The 18,651-nt window shown below is 43.9% G+C and overlaps 1 protein-coding gene across 5 annotated transcripts in view; it reads right to left on the reverse strand.

Moving 5' to 3' along the window:
• The window catches only part of MRAS (muscle RAS oncogene homolog), a 174,267-nt gene that overhangs the window by 106,394 nt on the left and 49,222 nt on the right, over positions 1 to 18,651 (reverse strand). For 2 of the 5 annotated variants that reach the window (XM_069616761.1, XM_069616760.1), the window contains exon 2: positions 7,966 to 8,130. The exons of 2 other annotated variants lie outside the window; for them this stretch is intronic. Coding sequence is in view for 1 of the 3 variants with exons in the window: in XM_069616758.1 (XP_069472859.1) it covers positions 7,228 to 7,237 (10 nt within the window). In the remaining 2 variants the exon portion in view is untranslated. Of the gene's footprint in view, positions 1 to 7,227; positions 7,248 to 7,965; positions 8,131 to 18,651 lie in introns of those variants that run through there. One more of the 5 variants, XM_069616758.1, reaches the window with a different exon arrangement.

Below are 18,651 nucleotides of genomic sequence, written 5' to 3' on the forward strand. Positions count from 1 at the left end.
GACAGCAGGCTACAGGACAATACATTGATGAAGATGACTCGATCAGGAGTCAGGTCAAATACTGGCCTCTGGATGGGCTGGTGAAAGTATGGGAGCAAACAAGGGCAGGAGACGAAATACCACTGGGGGAGCAATTGCTAGCAGAGGTAAAGACAGTGTGGGGGTGGTTGGGGAAGGGTGAACGGTAGGTTTGGGAGAGGGGCATAAGGGTGCAGAAGAGTATGGGCAAATGGACTGAAAGAGGAGAACTGTGGGGTAAAGGTGAGGACAACAGGCCAGGAGGTGGGGCAAGCACTGGCGAGTTGAGCGATCAGTAACAGAAACAGAGGAGAGTGGGGGAGGGAACCCCTCTGAAAAAAAGAGGGGCCAGGCAAGGGTAAGCAGGCAGAGGGAAGTGTCCCCCCATGACAGCGGCAGACGCCACCAGGACAGTGTTTTTCAGAGGGAGACATGTGGGTGTCATTTGAGCACTATAAGGCGGGCAGAGTGGGTTCCCTAGTATTAATCGCAGTGAGCTTAATTGCAGAGGCATTGGGGACTAGATCAGGGGTTTGCAACATGCTGCATAAATGCACAGGTGCTGGAGATGGGGACAACCCTAATACCATTCCATATTAGCACTAGGGAAAACTTTGACAACGCATTGAAGGTGTCGTTTTTTTTGTAGTAGGGCAATTTTTGCACTAGTGCTTCTACCATGCAAAATTGCACTTGTCACAGTGCAAAGGTTTTCTAATATGGCCCCAACGTTTTTTTGCACTAGAGTAAACTTTGTCCTGTTGTGAATACCGTGCAACTGTGCACTTGCACAGGTGCAACGTTTCTGTAATCTGGCCTCTTGATGTTCGTTTTTGAAGCAATGTCTTGGCGCTGCCCCTTGTACATCTTTTGATGTTTCCCAAAAGTGGCTTGACAAAAAAAAACATAGAATAATTATACGTCTCGAAGTTATTCGAAGAAAGGTGCTCGTGGTTATTTCTTAGAATTCATTGATGAACTACGAATGATTATTTTGCATGTCTGAAAACAAAATATGTGCAAACGTGTTTGCAACTCCACTACCGAGGGGCTTGACACCTACAGGACTAGGACACGGAGATCGTACGTTGAAACACCATACACTCTCTGCCAATGGAGGCTTGATATCTTTGCACATTCAAATGTGTCCATCCCACCCCCCCCTATACAATATATAAATACTTAAACTGAAGCAGCAGAAGTCACCAGGTTAATTTTCAAGTAGGTTCTCATGGAAACCGCAAATTGGCATTCGCTGCTGTTGAAAACAAATTTGAATCGAAATTGAATCGAATGAAGGCTCGAAAGCATCAAATCCAGGTTAGGCCGAGCAGAGCGCGCAAGATCTAGGGAGTGTTCATTGGAGATCTAGGAAATGCCTGGAACGCAGAATAGCTGTTCTTCCTGTCCATACAATTCCTGGAAATTGGGCCGCCCCTCGCTTTGATATCATGGTCTGCTGACTCGTGATGAAAGATCAGGACAAAAGGGTGGCACAACCCAGTTTTAGATAACAAGAAAAAAAACACATTATCTGACGCATTCAGTACTTTTGGGAAGATGCCAGAGTGGCCAGTACATGGAACTCTTTAAATCATAATGCGCTCTAATGGCGAACATGCCGGAGTGCGCTGCAGAGAAAAGCACCACTCATTCCATGGAAAGGGAGAAGAATCAAGCATAGCAGCAGGTCTCCCAGCTCCCACTAAGAGACGGACGGTCTCTTTACCAGTTCAGCGACATGGAAAAAATACAAGCTAAACAGCGATAACGGACTTACCACCATTCTACATCACCTGCGACTTCAGTTTGGAGGTGCCGTTGAGATTGAGCTGCATATAAAAACACTCAATTTTGTCTCTGAAAATCAGCAGATTTACTGAGGTGGAATTATTGCTTGCCGTCAATCTGCAAAAGCCCCCATGGGGTCCGATGCGCTCCAAAAATGTGGATTAGCATTGCTTTACCACCAGTAACAAATCTGCCAGACCGAGCAGCGTTAATAGTAAATGAGTTTGGTGGTAATTCCACAGGAGACTTACCACCACATTTGTATTGAGGCCCATAGTACAGAACCACACAGGGGTACGTGAGAACACTTTGCTTCCTCAGTACTGTAACTGTACTCCTCACAAATGCTCCTCTCTGCAGTTTAGTAAAAGTCTATGGACCTGATTCACAGAGGATTTTTAAGTGGGATTCCACCGTTACAAAGCGCTTCTGTGAGCCAGGCTCTCTATCTTGTGCTGAAATGGACAGTTAACAGGTAACAATGAACACACACCGAAAACAAGGCATATCCTCTCCATGCCGAAGAAACCCACACTCAACTGTGAAGATCTGGTCAGCTATCACCTGTGCCAATATGCAGATGACACACAGCTGTACCTAATAATCAATTGCACCAACGACATCCATTGACGCAAGCGCTACCTGTCCCCCATCCAGACCTGGATCTCAAGTACCTACCTGAAGCCTAATCAAGAAAGACCAAATTAATTTTCTTAAGAAACCCCTCTATCCAGAATTGACAGATTCACATGGAGAATGTAGGCCTCATGCCTCAACTCTCTCCCATTGAAGCATCTCCTGGATTTACCATCAATTGTGACCACTCATTCAAAACATACATAGCTAATAGACACAAACATCATGTTACCAGCCTGGTGTTCCATTGCAAAGTCAAACCTTTAATTTCCACTCCGGTATCCAGAACAGTTGTCCAACGACTTTCTTTTAATCACCTGGGCGGAGGCAATACCCTACTCACATTAGTCTCAGGAGTCTTAGATGCCACCTTTCCCCACCTGAAAGCCATCTCATCACAGACTAAGAACATTCAACCACATCACTCCTATTCTGAAGGAGTTGCATTGGCTATCCCTTCACGCAGACAACCTGTTCCGGAACTGTCTGCATCATCTGATAGTCTCAACCAAAATATCACTACACGGCCGAGGAACTCACAATCTCCAGAAGCCCACACAACCAGAAGCCAACAACCTCAAAAGACTGGAAAAGGAACTGCAAGAGGTCAAAAAGGCACTTTCCTGCTAGCCACAAAGTCTCTGGAACAAGTTAGCAATGGAGATAAAACTGGTCCCTTCCATCCTACAATTCAAGAAAAACCAGAAGACCCTGCTCTTCCAAGAAAATCTCACCAAAAACCTTACTTCTTCCCGTGCTGAGCGCCTCTGCTATCCCGGCTCCCTACCGGTAACACCCTGTGGACAGCCCCTTTGTACAGCGCTCTGCTTCTTCAAAGCTAGTTTTGCACTTTCAAAATCTCCAAAATACACACAAAAGCAAAAGCAAAAGCGAGAGGTTACAAGCTAAATGAGAAAGGGGGAAGAGCAAAAGACAGAGCAACCAGACAGGATGTTTGTTAACCATGAGCGAGCAGGAGCACTGAGGCTCTGAGTGCAATCTTTGGAGGGAGATAGTATGGTCCACAGTGTAGAACGCTGCAGAAAGATCAAGCATCACCCAGGTGATAACACCGCTGGAGTCGGAAGCCATACTGATGTCATCACGGGAGGATAGCAGACAGAATGATGTCCTTCGGCCGGGGCAGAATCTGCAAGTGAGAAGTGGCAGCTCTTTCAGGAATGGAAAGGAGGAAGGGAATAGGGCAAGAACTAGACGCTACAGCAGAGTCAAGACGGGGTTTCTTTGGAAGGGGCTGTGACCATAGCATTCTAAAAATGAGGGGGAATTCTGCCGCTGGCGGAGGAGGCATCGATCACAGGGAAAAGAGAATCTCAAATAAAGCGATAACAAAGTTTGATGATTATAGCCAGATAGGGGCCAAAAGGAGGGCTGGATTTATTTTGAGAGAAAAGGTCCGCGAGAGTACTGGCTGTGATAGGAGTGAAATTATTGAGTACATAGACAGAAGGGGGGCAAGGAGCATCAACAATGGGGCAAGTGGGAACAGTGCGGGGGCCATGGAAAGGCTGTATTTGCTTTTGGAATCAGGAACAGGTTTTTCATAATGGGGAAACTCAGTAATGCATTTTGTCTTTGCATCATAGGCATAGGATCGTCGCCAAAGGTGTTCAGCAGCTTTGTGGAAGCCTACAAGGTAGACCATTCAGCAGTGAACCATCGAGGAGGCCAGAGAGGTTAAGAGACACAGGATATTGTCCTCGGTGGATGTCAAGTTTTCAAAGTAGATGTTTTTCAGCTTTCAAAAGGGGCAGAACAAGCAATAGAGTTGTCAACAAGGGAACGGGGCAAGCATTGAGGGCTTCTTGAAACAAATCCGGGTGGAGCTTCTTCCGAAAACGGATATAGGTATGAAGTTGAACAGTGCCAGTGCGAACTGTCAGGCAGAGGGGAGAATGTTAAATTAATGAAGTAATGATCATACAACAGGGAGGGGGCGAGGGGGTGGATCAACCAAAATCGAAGATGAGAGACAAAGAATCAGATTGAGTGTGTGTCCTGTGGTATTATTGCTGAGCGAGAGAGTCAGACAATTGACAACAATTTGTTAGAATATCTGGTCATTTCTCACACAAATCTACCCCAGTGTCTCCAAAATGCCACACACCCTTCACACACTGTACACGACCACCGGCCATGAATTAATCTGACCCTTGATAAACATCACCAACCACCCCCTTGCTTGGTGTTGAAGAAGCTCCTAAGGTTCGGTTTCAGAATGATGCTTGAACCCTGCAGGGTGTTCATGGGGAGGTTGATAAGGTGAGGAGGAAAAATATGAAAAAGTGGACAGCGGATTCCTTAAAGTCCCAAATGAAGCTTGTTTACCATCGCTTAGCCTAAAGGCGGCGTCCCAGCTCTAGAATAGTGGAGAGAAGCATGCTGACAGTGAATTAAATGGTGCATGGGTACTGGGGTAGGATTCCAATCCAACAGTGCTGGAACCCCAGGTTTGGAGTAGCTCTGGCCACTTGCTGGATCATTGGAAAGCTCTGCATAGGAGCTAAAGAATGAACCATGGCACACGACCCTGGAATGGGTGGTTCCATCACAAACAAGGATGATTTGCTATCCCAGAGGCATGGGATGTGAAGGCTGCCCACAGTAGGTGTCAGATTTCAGCTGGCACTATGGCAGGAGGGTCTTCAATGTGCCCATGGTACGTCATCTCTAGGTTTAGAATTCCACAATTCTCAAAAGAATCATGTCTCTTGCTCTTCGGACTGTGCCCAAAATGTTGGCGTAGTCTGGTGATGCGCATTGATTAATTCTCGCTTCATGTTCATCTGGCTACATAGCCCCATTTTAACTTTTGTGTCTTTTCTCGCGATTGGTGTTAAAGTGCTGTGAATGGTATGTTCCTCAAGCACATTGAACAAGTGCAGGAATGAGCTGAAAAATCAAAACATTTTAGCAATTATTTGGAAGCACAACACTGCAAAAGGTGTCCTCCAAATCTCTAAATGAGGGTGCTCAATTCATGGCCCTCCATGTTTATTGGGCAACAGCTCCCATTAGCCCTAGGCAGCATAGCCAATGGTGAAGGATAATGGGCCTTGTAGTGGAAAACACCTAGGAGGGCTTCTAATTGAGAACCCAGGCTCCCAAACATGAAAAGAAAATTGTGACAGCGAAATGACCTTTCAAATGTCTATGATCAGCCTACCACTTGAACCGCCTATCGAGGAAATTATTATATGTCTATGATCCAAAATGATCCAAAAGGCATACTAATTAAGGGAAAGAGCAGTGGAATGACTTTACAAATATGTCCAGCAAGGGTCTAAGATGCTAATGCAGGAGGACATACAAAGGATCCGAAAAAAGATGATCAGTGGAGTAGGGGAGGGGACGTTCCTCCCATGGCAAGTGCTCTTTGGGTACGCCTTGAGCTTAGAAGCTGCACACCTCAAACATACATAAAGTGGGTAGCATGGGTGCAGAGCGATTTATCTGTGTGGGTGATTCTCCTTCCTTTGCAATCAAGCCAACAGGATGGCCACATGCAGGGAATATAGGTACCCCATTTGACCTTTTCTAGTACTCTTATACCTCTATTATCTTTACCTTCACCCAGTGCTCCAGATAAGATTTAGCAGTGGGAGTATTTTACTCCCTATTTTTTAATGCTGGGAGTAAAAAGATTTTTTAGGGAGTAAAAAAAGTCATTGCCATTCCCAATTGGAGCATTTAATAACCGAGTAAAAATATGTTTTAACTGTAATGTTTTTCTAATAAGCACTTATTTGCACCTAGTTATTTGTGCACATTAAATGATACAATTTTAACACTTCGGATCGGTGGTGATAGTAGTTTCTTCTTCTGACACTAATCTGTTCTACTGGTTCAAATATATCCAGGAATCAGGGGACGGGCTCCTATGTGTCTATTTTCGTTGGGAGTTTTTTTACTCCCTATTTTTATTTTTGGGGAGTATTTTCCTATTATTAGGGAGTAAAAGTAGCCAATACACCCCTTATCTATAGGGCCACCTTCACCTCACCTGGTTTCCTGGGAATTGTAGAATCCTTGGCTGCTCGTACCTCTGCTGGACCGATTTACAGTAGCATTAGGTTTCAGAAACATGTGCATGGGCCCAACACAGAAAGAAAACGAGAAGTCGCCTGACCTCAGTGCCGTGGCTTTTACAAATAAACACAGCGGAGCCATCGATCCGAAGGTTTCACTTGGTGGAACCACTAACCCTTCTTTATTGATCAACTGTTCATTTGCTGAAGTTGTTTTAGTGAGACAGTGGCCCTCACTATAACTCTGGCGGTAGCCGTGCTCTTATTAAGGGCACGGATGCCGCCGGAGTTGTTTTTTTTTCCGGCACCCGCGAATGGGCAGTAACCGGGTCATGGCGAGTTTGGCGGACCCAGTAATTGCCCATTCGCGGGTGCCATTATGGCCGGCCTCCCGATCCCCATTCTGCCCCATTGGGCAGAATGGGGTCGGGAGCATGGTTGCACCGGCACCGTTTGTACCGGTGCCGGTGCAATCATGAGTTCTGCTCGCGGGTGCCGGTATGCACGCCTGGTCAGACCAGGCGTGCAGTCCGGCACCCGCGAGCAGAACTCGTAGTGTGGTGGAGAGGTAACAACGGCGCCAATAGCACTACCGGCGCCGCTGTTGCCTTTCCACCATACTCATAATGAGGCCCAGTATCCCGAACAACATTGCAGCCTTCTTCCAAAACAGCATCTTGTAGATAGTGAAAAATGGCCACTTGCAAGGTCTAGCCAGCCAATAGTCACTCACCCCCTGCCATGAGTCCCAGTTCTCCACATGTACACAGCATACCACTTCTAGTCAGCAATAGTGGTCTTTCCCGTGCCAATTGCAAGTAGCGATTTCAAATGTTGCAGCCTGCTGGAACATTTCCCCCTGATATTCAAAGTTTCTCAAAAAAAAGAACACACTGCCAGTCGCTATATTTCATGTCATTCTGCTTCTTTTGCGTTACCACAGCTTCTAATGATCATTTCCCTTTTGCATCACATCCTGCAGAGAAAAGAGGCAGCCTTGTGCAAAGTTTTCAACAGAAAAGCATAATGACTTAATGTGCACTCCCAGCATCTCCATTTAAAACAAGTGTGTGTGCGTGTGTGTGCGTGTGTGTGCGTGTCTGCGCGCGCGCATATGTGTGTGTGTGTGTGTGTGTCCCCATGGTCCCTTATCGGTGTGCAGAAACCCACAAGTGCAAGTATTGATCTAAAAATAAATGCAAATCTTAGCATGCATCTACATTCTTGGCGTACAAATCAATTTCTCAAGAACAGACGATCTATGATCACTACCGCCCACCCCCTGTTCCCTCTGTGATTGACACAGCAGAACCCGTCCCTCTCCACCACCCCTACCAACTCCCCTCTCCCACTATCCCTGGGACATCCCTTGAACGCCCTGCCATTCCTGCCCTCCTTCTGCCACCCGCAGCCACACCCCTCTGCTTCCTATCCCTGCTGCCACCTCCCCGACCGACCGCTCCCCACTTACTGCGTCTCCTCTGCTGCTGGAAGTACACCAGGGCCTACACTTCAGCAGAACTAAGCCAGTGCGCTCTTCTGTGCCAGTTTGGCTTCTCCAGCCACCGGTAGTCCCCACATTATACAGAAAGGGAAACCAAACCAACATCATTCTGATTTTGCCCGTCTCTGGTCTCTGGTAACAGTAACAAAGTGAGGAAAGAAAAAATATCAGGAGCATATTTAAACATCGGTTCATCATCTCGATGCATTGCAGCAATTAACCAAACAGAAACATTTCTTTTGTCAGTGAATTCTTCCCCCAAGCCTTCTCTCCTGCGCAATTCAATCTATCACAGAATGGCGAAAAGCCAGCAATCTTATAATTTCCACTGAGTTTGTAGGTCACTTCTGTACGAATTCTGGCAGAACCTCCTGAGCCTTTTTTAATGATCCCGGCAGGTGCTTTCTGCCACCCATTTTGTATACATATTTAGTTTAACATGGTAGGATAGCTAAGTGTGTTAAGTGCTCCTGTCGCATATTTATCATCATTGTGAGGAACGATTTCTCTGAATGTACCCTTCCCTCCATTTATGGACCCCCCTAAACGTTTTGCTTTTTGTTACAGTATCCTGCCCTAACTTTTGCCAGTGGAGCACAGCCTTCCGTTGGACTCCGCAGGGCTTTTGGCCATTGTTACAGGGAAGTTGACACATCCTTCAGGCTGTCAGTTGTTTCTCATAGTCTTTCGAATTTGTTGCCACTTTTGTTAACATTTTATCATTGCGCAAAGTACATTACTGTACAGCGCAATGTGGTCCTTGTGTTTTCTGGCCCTCGTCATTCTCTAAGGATTGTCTAGGGATTGTACAGTGTCCCTAGTAACAGACTGGTGGCAGAAGCTTTTCTTTGTATTTTTACAAATCTTTACCAGCCATACTGTGCTTACTACATTTGGCTCATGACTGTGGCTAGTGTCCGTCATGTCCGTGCCACAAGGTCTTTTGTCTGTTCCTTTGGCCATTTTGTCCTTTGGCCATCCCCCTAGGCTTCCTGACCCGGGACTTCCTTATTTGGGCATGCAGTTACCTGCAAAAGCCGCTTATTTTGGGGGCCGCTGCAGGTCACGTGTGTTGGTACCCAGGAAGTGGGCTGGGACTGTCTGGTCCCAATCCATACTACTAGTGCCAGGATGTCTGGTGTGCACAAGTACACGAGAACCCCAGTGGTCCCTGATTAGACCACTGCTCGAGTGCATGAGTGGGGCATATCTTCTCATTGGCTGAAAGGGTGCGAGCACTCGCCAGACTTTAGATATGAGGAGGGGTCCTGAATGCAGACCGGTAGATCAGCAATAGGTCAGAACCGATCTGTGGACAGAGCCATGTATCCAAAAGAGCCGAGCAGAACAAGGGAAGATCCTGAGATACGCAGACGAAGGTTGGCACCCGAAGCCCATTGTTGTCCCTGTGGAGCCCTGCTTAATGCTGGATCGCAAAAGCCCTGAAAAGGTGCTTCAAACCTTTGGAGTGGTGGGACTAATCACTCTCAGCACCTCCTGGTTGCCCTGCAAAAGAGCTTGTTCGGAAGTGTCCCTGGGCCATCCAGTGGACTGTCAGCTCAAATCTTGGTAGCTGTGCAGGAGTGTCTCTATGTTCAGTTTCAACTCAAAACATTGGGGAATCCTAACATGTACTGCAAAGCATCCTTCCACTTAATTTTGTCATTCCAGCTTGTTTGGGCCGTGAGAGAGAAAGCTGCATCAGATCGTGAGAGTTGGATGTCCCTGAGTCACTGTGCTACTGTGACGGTTGCCAAATGTGGTTTTCCTGCGCTCCTTCTTGTGCACTGAGACCAGCTACATTGGTGTTTTCTTTATTCATCACCGACAAGAGAGTTACAGCTTCTGTTCCATACCGGACTTGCATGCGCCTGTGCACCTTTACATTGCTTTTCATTGTTCATTTGTGTTGATTCTTGGGCCCCTAATAAATAGTATAATTTAGTAAACTTCTGTCTAATGGTCATTCTTGATGTTTCACTGTGTGCGCTCATTAAGGACCTCTAATCACCCTCACTTCTCCGGAGTTTTAGCCTTGACTGCTCTCTGAGCTACCGTGAATTGGTCTGGCTATATTCCCAGAAGTGTCCCCTGTTTGACTAACAAGGGTGGCCTCCTAAACATCTGTCCACCAGGTCAGAGTTTAGAAATCCATTCTAACAATCATCATAATCTTTATTTTGACAAAAGCCTTAAAAGCACATGAAAAACATACAACCCATAAAAAAGGACAATATTTTAAATCCACAAATTGATATATAATATTGAAAATAGGAAACATTCCCCCACCAACAATCAATCAATGAGAGTAATTTAGAAACAATCCAGTTCATTATGAATAATCAGCCTCATGAATTCATGGAGTCTTGGGATTCCTAACATAACCCATGTCATATAATGGTGATATTCCCTGTAACAGTCAATTAAGCAGCCCCCGGCTAGCCATGTTCTTGTACTGTGTCAAATTTCCAAGTAATAATACAGACCATCATCAACTTCATTATCTACTTCCTAATTATCCCCCATGCCGTGTTTAAAAATAAACTTAGTTACAGTTATTAAGGTTAATGGTTCACATGTTAGAAGTCATCATATTTTCTTCATACAGATAATTGTAATCATGACATATCACAAGAGTTACAAATTATTTAAAAAACCTTGATAATATTCTAAAACATTAAAAATAAAAAAAAAATCACCCTTCCTACAGATTCATCAAATTAATCTCTGGACATTCCATACCGATATAAAAACATCCATCCAATGGACATCAACTGTAGGTACCCTAAGTGAGATCTTTAAGATGCCATTACCGAGCCCGCGGTTAACTATAGCTATATCTTGTATAGAGGATATATACGATCAGAGTATCGTGCCTATCTATATGTCCTGTTCTCATACATCAGCAATATTCATTTGGTTATTTAGAGTGTGCCTGACTTGTCTAACGAGATGTTAGAAGGTTATATTCATCGTGGAGTGGCTTATGAGCGTAAGTTGTCTATATTACTCATCAGTCGGGATCTTCTGGGATGCAAACCTCTGTAGGGTACACTTGGATGGGCCATAGCTGCCATATTATCATTAGATATAGTTATAGTACTTATATTAGAGTTATGTCAATTGTTTATGAGCTTTTGTTATCATGAATGCTTACCTTTCATAACACCCTTCATAACAAATGTAATAATTCTAATAATGGCCGGTTGTCAAAAAACGTCATTGATTTAACCCGTTACCATCTGTTTCTCTCTTATGGCCCATGAGCATGCCAGGTACTGGCCCACTGTGCTGTACTATCTAACTGATTAGTTGATTTACAAAGTTTTTCTGCTTCGTCAATACCTCTTGATCCTGATGCTAGAAGCATTGGCTTCAGAGTTCTGTTATGGACCTTAATATATGCAGGGCATAGGAAGAAGAAATGTTGGTTAGATTTTGTCTGGGCAAACATGGACAACTTTCCGAGCTATGGTTGTTCCATTTTTTCATTATATTTCTAGGTTTTAGATCTAACGACCACTGGACTGGCAGGTTGACCTGATCTAGGTAAGTCTCAAAATCGCTGTTAGTTTTTACTAACAGGTAGGTCCGGCCAGTCTTGCTGCTAGATACCTTTACTACGTACGTACAGGAGCCTGCTATTTATTTTGAAAGTATCTCTCACATGAACCTTATCCTCTTTACTGATATCCTCAGGTCTGTAGAGGAGATTCGGCATGACCAAATCTTTTGCCATTGTCTTTACATGGTTAGCCCATTTGAAAGGACTGCGTGCCTTTGCTTTAACAGCATCCATTAGTTAATTCCCTGTATGTTTGTAGTGATGGTGTAGTCCAAAGCTCGATCCAAAATAATAGGGGGTTTACTTTAATCTCTTTACCCACATCTATTTGACCTACATCTAGATGAATTAAAGCATTAGAGGTATTCTTTGGTAATCTCAGGAATCTTTTGTTTTCTGTTCTCATTTTTTGCTCACCGGGTTCATATCCTCATAATGTTGTGCCATAAATTGCACCATTTACTGCCTTCATATTATATACCTCCATGGCTGCCATTATGGATCTATTCCTCAGACTGGCACTGCATTTAGTAACCATTAGGCTAGTTCTTGCTAGTGAAGATACTGCCTGTCTCACTTTGGGGGCCCTGCTGCCCGAGGAGTTTAACTGATAACCTTGGTAGTCAAATTAACCAAATTCCTCTATTCTTTTGCCAAATCTCACGAGGTCCAATCTTCTTTTTGAGGCGGCAGAGCTTTGATTTTGTTTTCGTCATATTGGCTTCCAGCCGCGGGTTCAGACACATTTTATTGAATCGGGTTAGTTGTTTTCTTATATGTACCCATGTTTTTGATATAAGAACTGTGTCATTCGCATACAGCAGTATGCTGATTTTCTGGGAGTTCGGGGTTGGGTCCTCTGCCTCAAATCTACTAATTTAATTTGCTATATCATTTGTATGCAAGCAAAAAAGGGTGGGGGCAAGTGTGCACCAGTGGCGTACACCCTTAGCAATTGTAAAAGAATTGTCATTTCTACCATACGGCCATACCTTATTCGGGTCCTGCTGTTATTACACAGACTTATTATACGCTCTAAATGTCCAATAGGTGGACCCAGGGATGATCTGCAGTTCCATTGGTCACTTCTGGCAACATTATCAGCATTTGCACATTCTTGTGGATTATAAGCATTAGCCTTGAAACATGCACTGTGCAGCGAACCCCTTTTTGGAACCCAGCCTGCCATGGGCTTAATATTCTGTTCTCTTTCACCCATTCCTGTCGCATCTAGTAGGGAGATTGCAATGTGATTGTTAGGCTCAGGTCTGTCTCCCTTTTTGAAGGCAGGAATAATGTCTGCCATTCTTCAAGAGTCGGCCACCTTTCTGGAAGAGGGGCTCAGTACGGAGCCCCGCCTTCCTATTCCATGGAAGCCATGTTTGTATAGTATTTTTTTTCCGTGCACAGGGCACCATGAGGCTACCCGTTCATGAACAGAAACTGCTTTCGAGTTAGCCCTGTCCCAGCACATTGAATAGGTGCTAATAGCATTAAGCACCCTTTCCAAGGGCTGCAAAGGGTGTTAACAGCCCTGGGCCCGAGTTAAAGGCCTGAGCAAATGCTTAAATATATATATATATATATATATATATATATATATATATATATATATTAGCAAAGATGATATTCACCTGGTTATTAAGGTAAATCCATACTACTTGCAGAGATGGGGAATTGTTTCTACAGTTTCTATTCTACTCTTTGAGTCTGTCTTTATATAAATGGCTGGGCCACCACATTATCTGACATTTTTGGGCCTTTTTTGGCTAGCTTGTAGAAACCCTTATAACCATCCAATTGGACATCTTCAACTGCCTATATTTCTTGCATGCAAATGATTTCCATTCTTTTAATAAAATCTTTCCACTCCTCATCTGGGAGATATTTGCCCAACCCCCGCTATATTCCACATCACAATCTTTATTTGATAAGCATACATACTACCTTGTGGTTGCGGAGTACTATAAGTGATTTATACGTGGGCGGGCAATGATTGTCAAAAAGAGACAGCTAGGTTTCAACCTGCACTCCACCTGAAATTAGTTAACAAGCCTATAATGAAACTCAAATTAAACACAAATTAAGTCCAATCAAACGTTATAAATTCAATCATTTGATTTATTAGTTTCTTGGGCTGACACGTGTTTCAAGCATTAGTTCTTCATCAGGGCTCCTTAACTGTGTACGGTATTAGATGCCCAAGTATGACTCCATTTTAAACTCAATTTTAAAAAAGAATTCCCAGATACTTCATAATTTTCTGTCCTGTCACTTCAAGTTCAAAAAGCCTTTAGGCTGATTTTGCCTCTAACACTGTGAAACACCCGATAACGCTTCAACCAGGTAAAGGCTTTTTGAATGATAGGTCTCCAAATCCAGGCTATTTCCCATCTCTGGGGAAGGAGATGCTACTGACGCTGCTGTTCCTCTGCTACTTTTAATGATACAAAACAATCCACAGCCCCAGTGCAACTCTTCAAGATAACCATGTTTTCTTCCTGGGCATGCTGCCATCAGTAACGGTTTGGGTGGCGCTGGCAAAAATACAACTGACAATGCAACTCTCGCCCACAGAAAGACAGAAAGAGTGACATCAGCATATGATCTGCCCAGGCCCGGCTAGTTGATTATTATTACTGATGGCGCGCGCACCAGAGGGCGTGCCACGCCTCTGAAAGCACCACAGGGAGAAGTGAATACATGGATGAGAGAAATGTAACAACAGGCAGTGGTGTTCAAGACTCTGGCAGTGGTGAGTGGGTGCATATCGGATGAGAGGAATAAGTCAGGCACCACTTGCAGGTAAACAAATCTTTGACCGATAACATGCTACACTTTGCTCAAAATTCAGGAGGATCAATCCGGAGCAGGGTAACTGACTTCATGTTTCCCAGTGGGTGGGGGGATTGTGGGGGTGTCCCATTTAAAATAGTCTTTTACGCATATGGCCTTTGCCGGGGGGTGCCACCTGGGAAGGTTTCCAGGAACCCCAGTGCTTTTGAGGACTCTCTGAAGTTCCGCTCCCTGTATTAAGCCTGCCGGAAGGCTTTTTTCCATTTTTGTGGCCAGCAAAGCTAGCATTTTCCTTAGATATCAGTCTATATTAATCATGTTCACTGATAAAGTCGCTCAGCTAGTTGACCCCTGCATGTAGTATCCTCCCATGTACAGATGTTTGTTCAACTGATATTAGCGCGGGGAGTTGGCCTTTTTAAAGATAGCGCTCCAGTTTTTCCACAAGTGCAGGTTCAGGTCTAGCTGTTCTTTCGTGACAGCGGGTATGGGCGTTAGAGCTCAGCACCGCGGGCGTCTTGTTTGTCCACCCGTCAGACGATTATAAAGCCCAAAAAGGACTGATTTCTGTGGCGGTGTGTGGTACTGTGGAAGCTCTGTTCAATAAAATGATGAATTTGAATAGTGCTCTGGGTTTCTGCAATTCATGGTTCCGACACAGCCTCCCACATCCCACTTAATTCATGTAACAATATTAGAACTGGGTCGCCCTCATAAATGGTATATAGTCCCTGAGGAAAGCCTTAATCTTTCATGGTGAAACCAACACTTGCTACCCAACTTCCTCTACATTGTCAACGGGGTGGTAGTTCTCTGAGAAAATATCTACTTGTCTGTACATCTGAGATTTGTTTTTTTAGTTACACCATCGTTATACTGGCTTTTCAGATGGTTGTTTTAACAATTAGATTATGAATTAAAAGTTGTTATATTTTTGCTAATATCCATGTGATCTTTGCAGCCAAGTGAAATAAGTATCACTTATAGGAACTACCACCCCGTTGACAGTGTAGAGGAAGTTGGGTAGCAAGTGGTGGTTGCTCCTTTTGTATATGGTCTACTCCTCATACACCCTTGCCCCCTTTACAAAAAAAGAGGAAATCAAAATTGTGCTCAAACGTGTTTACATCTTTCATGGTGAAACATAAGAGCTTGTACTGAAACTAGTTGGCCTTTTGTTGTCTGTTTTAAATTTTTCTCTTGAATTGTTCCAAAAATCCTACGCTGAAGGAATTGAAGGGCATTTTAGTTTTTGAAATTGTACACCGCTTTTAATTACTGTCCCAAGGTGTATATTCCTGTTAACATTCAAGTAAGGGGGATATCTTTACTGTTTAAATCTAAATGTGTTGATTATGTTCTCTTTCTCTTCCTTCCGTTAACCAGCCCCTGATAGGCTATGGGATGGACCGAGCATCAGAATGTGTGCGATATGAATGTAATGCATGTGTGAACACTGAAACAAAAAAAACGATTCTTGCTGCTCAGCATACATTCGATATTGAAATGGATTTGATTATATTGTCAATTATAGAATAACATGTCGGTAATCAAGTTCTGTACATTTACTTCTGGGATTATCAGGCTGAGGGTCACTGTAAGGTCAGAGTATTATTTTTGGGAAACACAGAGAACCCAGAGGCCTTCCCCTGCTTTCGAGGCCTGTCCCCACTTTCCTGTAGTATCGAAGAGTCTGAATATATTATTACAGACTTCTGCCTGGAGCTACCTTTGACTCCTGAACGACAACTGTCATAAAAATATTCAAATGTGACATTGCACCTGTGGTGGGCATTTCAGATCCCCAAGCCATACATCTGAATCACATTTCTGATTGTGATTTTCTGTTTAAACAATAAGACATTATGCAGTATGCTTCACAGGTGTACGTGTGCTTTTAAAAATGTAATTACACATAAGGTGTCAATCATAAACATAATGATCAATCTAAAGCATTCTTAGTTTTTACTGTGCTTAATTTTGAGGATGAATTATTAAGTGGTATTTTTTTTTACATTAGCGTCCCCTTGAAAACACACAAATACAGACTATTATATTACGTGATGAAAGTCACATTGCTGGAGTCTCATGTTGATGTTAGATTTGCTGCATATATAGTACCAGCTCATGCTCCTCAAAAGTGTGCATGCACTTTGGGTGATGCTAACAGCTGCGCCTCTTGATCGTCTGTTTACTTTGATCTCTAGATCTAGTGTTTCTGGCTGGAGTGTAAGGAGGGGTCAGCTTGGAGAGGTAGTTGATCCCATCTGATCCATTAGCACCTGGATGCCACACATCCAATTGTTCAATCGGAAGTCAAAGAAGAAGACTGTAGTGCAGGTACGATCCTTGGCACAAACAAAATGCACACGCACATATGTACCACACAATTCTGTACATTTTCTTCGTAATCCTGTGTAAACCGTACTGCATTAGTTAAGACGTGACTAGAACACTAAACAGCAGCCCTGTAGACATGCTGAACTCAATCTCAGTAAATGCATCCTCCAGAATATTGTATTTGCGAATATATACCTTGCACCAAGTCTCGGTAGGTCCGGAGCATTGTCAGAATCCACATGAGCACAACTTTGTGACTTTCCTTTGGCACAAGTGCATTTCCACAGAACTGTAGAAATCTCATATCTGCATAGTTTCTCAGCCAGCCCCAAACAGGCCAGCCAAGCCTGAAGAAGGCAGAGGGAAATAATTTACTGACCGAAACAGTGCCAAAGTCTTCCCTTTACCATTTGGCATTTTCCCATTGGAGCACTAGTTTGCCGTTATGTGACTTGACAACTTGTTAAGATCATGGACACGCAACCAGCGCAATCAGCCATGATCGCTCACAGGATGCACACATTTTCCCACCATCAGATGACCTGTAAGCATTGATGTTCTATTTCGCCTACTTGCCTTTGCTATTTTCTCCTCATATATCACCCACCTGGTCCGCCTGGGACATTTGGGGAGCTTCTTTTAGACTTACGGGGCCGATATGTGAACGCACTTTACCAATCCCATAGTATTAGGGGATTTTAATCTGCGATTTAACCCACCAAGATTCACTGCCATGAATCTCTTTTTTGACCGTATAGTTGACCTCGAACTACATCAACTGGTTCAAGATCCTACACATAAATTGGGTAATACACTGAATCTGTTTTTTGCCAAAGATTCTTTATTAGCCCTCGAGTCAATTGAACCTGTGGTAGGGTCTGATCACTTTATGATAATCTGCATGTTCAAGTCCACAGGTCCCCCCGTCAAGATTCCGGCCCCTAGGTATGGCTGGGCTCCTGGCGCTCTGTGAATACTCAAGATCTAGCTCTGCAAGTAGCGTCGAAATGTAACACTGTTCTACCCACCTCTCTCTCTCTACTATCTCAATTGTTTCAGGATATTGCAGACAAATTAGCTCCACTGAAATTGTTACAACTGCGTAGACTGCCCTCTCAGCCTTGGGTCTCTGACCAACTTAAAGTAGCTAGACTGAAAGTTAGACAGACCGAACGCGAGTGGCGCAGATTTTATGATCCTCTTCTTAGAGAAAGATACAAGTCATGCCTCACTGTTTACTTGGCAGACATTAAAGCTGCAGAAGCATTGTACTTCTCTCTTAAGATCGAAGTAGCTTTATGTCAACCTAAGGCTTTGTTCACTATTGTTAAATCATTGTCATCCTCTGATTCTCTTATATCAAGGGTTAAACCTACGCAGGAACTCTGTGATGATTTATCTCACATTTTTATCACTAAAATCAACGATATTCGGGCGAATATTGCGAAATCTGTAGCTACATCTTGTAGCAAATTGAAGCCTACTTCTCACTCTACACGCCCAGTAAGACTTACTAAATGGTACCTAACATAACATAACATTGACTTTGATGGCTTGGGCTGCTGAGATAAGTAGCGCAGTGCATCTGGAGAGCCAACGATTGCATAGCCCCACAATCCTGCATAGACTCTGAATGGAATAATGGGCTACACTAGTACTTTGAGAGTATCAGTGACTGCTTAGACATTGTGAACCAAACAGAAACTCCGGGACCGTCCAAAATACATGCTGTGTTTCTTATCGTCGCTCTACAGAGAGCAGGCAGAACCCCAATTCTTGCCTCACACAGAAGCATGAAAACAGGAAACTAAAAAAAAAAAATGCTGAGCTGCATCAGTGCACACGCAGCAAGAGACAAGAAAAACAGAAGTGGACAGAAACACTGCAGATACTTGTTGTTATCCCCTTTCTTAAGAAATCCCTCAATGAATCACATTTTCTTTGCAATCCTT

The sequence above is a fragment of the Ambystoma mexicanum genome, chromosome 9, assembly GCF_040938575.1.
Source record: "Ambystoma mexicanum isolate Mex_15411 chromosome 9, UKY_AmexF1_1, whole genome shotgun sequence".
In the NCBI taxonomy this organism is placed as follows: domain Eukaryota; kingdom Metazoa; phylum Chordata; class Amphibia; order Caudata; family Ambystomatidae; genus Ambystoma; species Ambystoma mexicanum.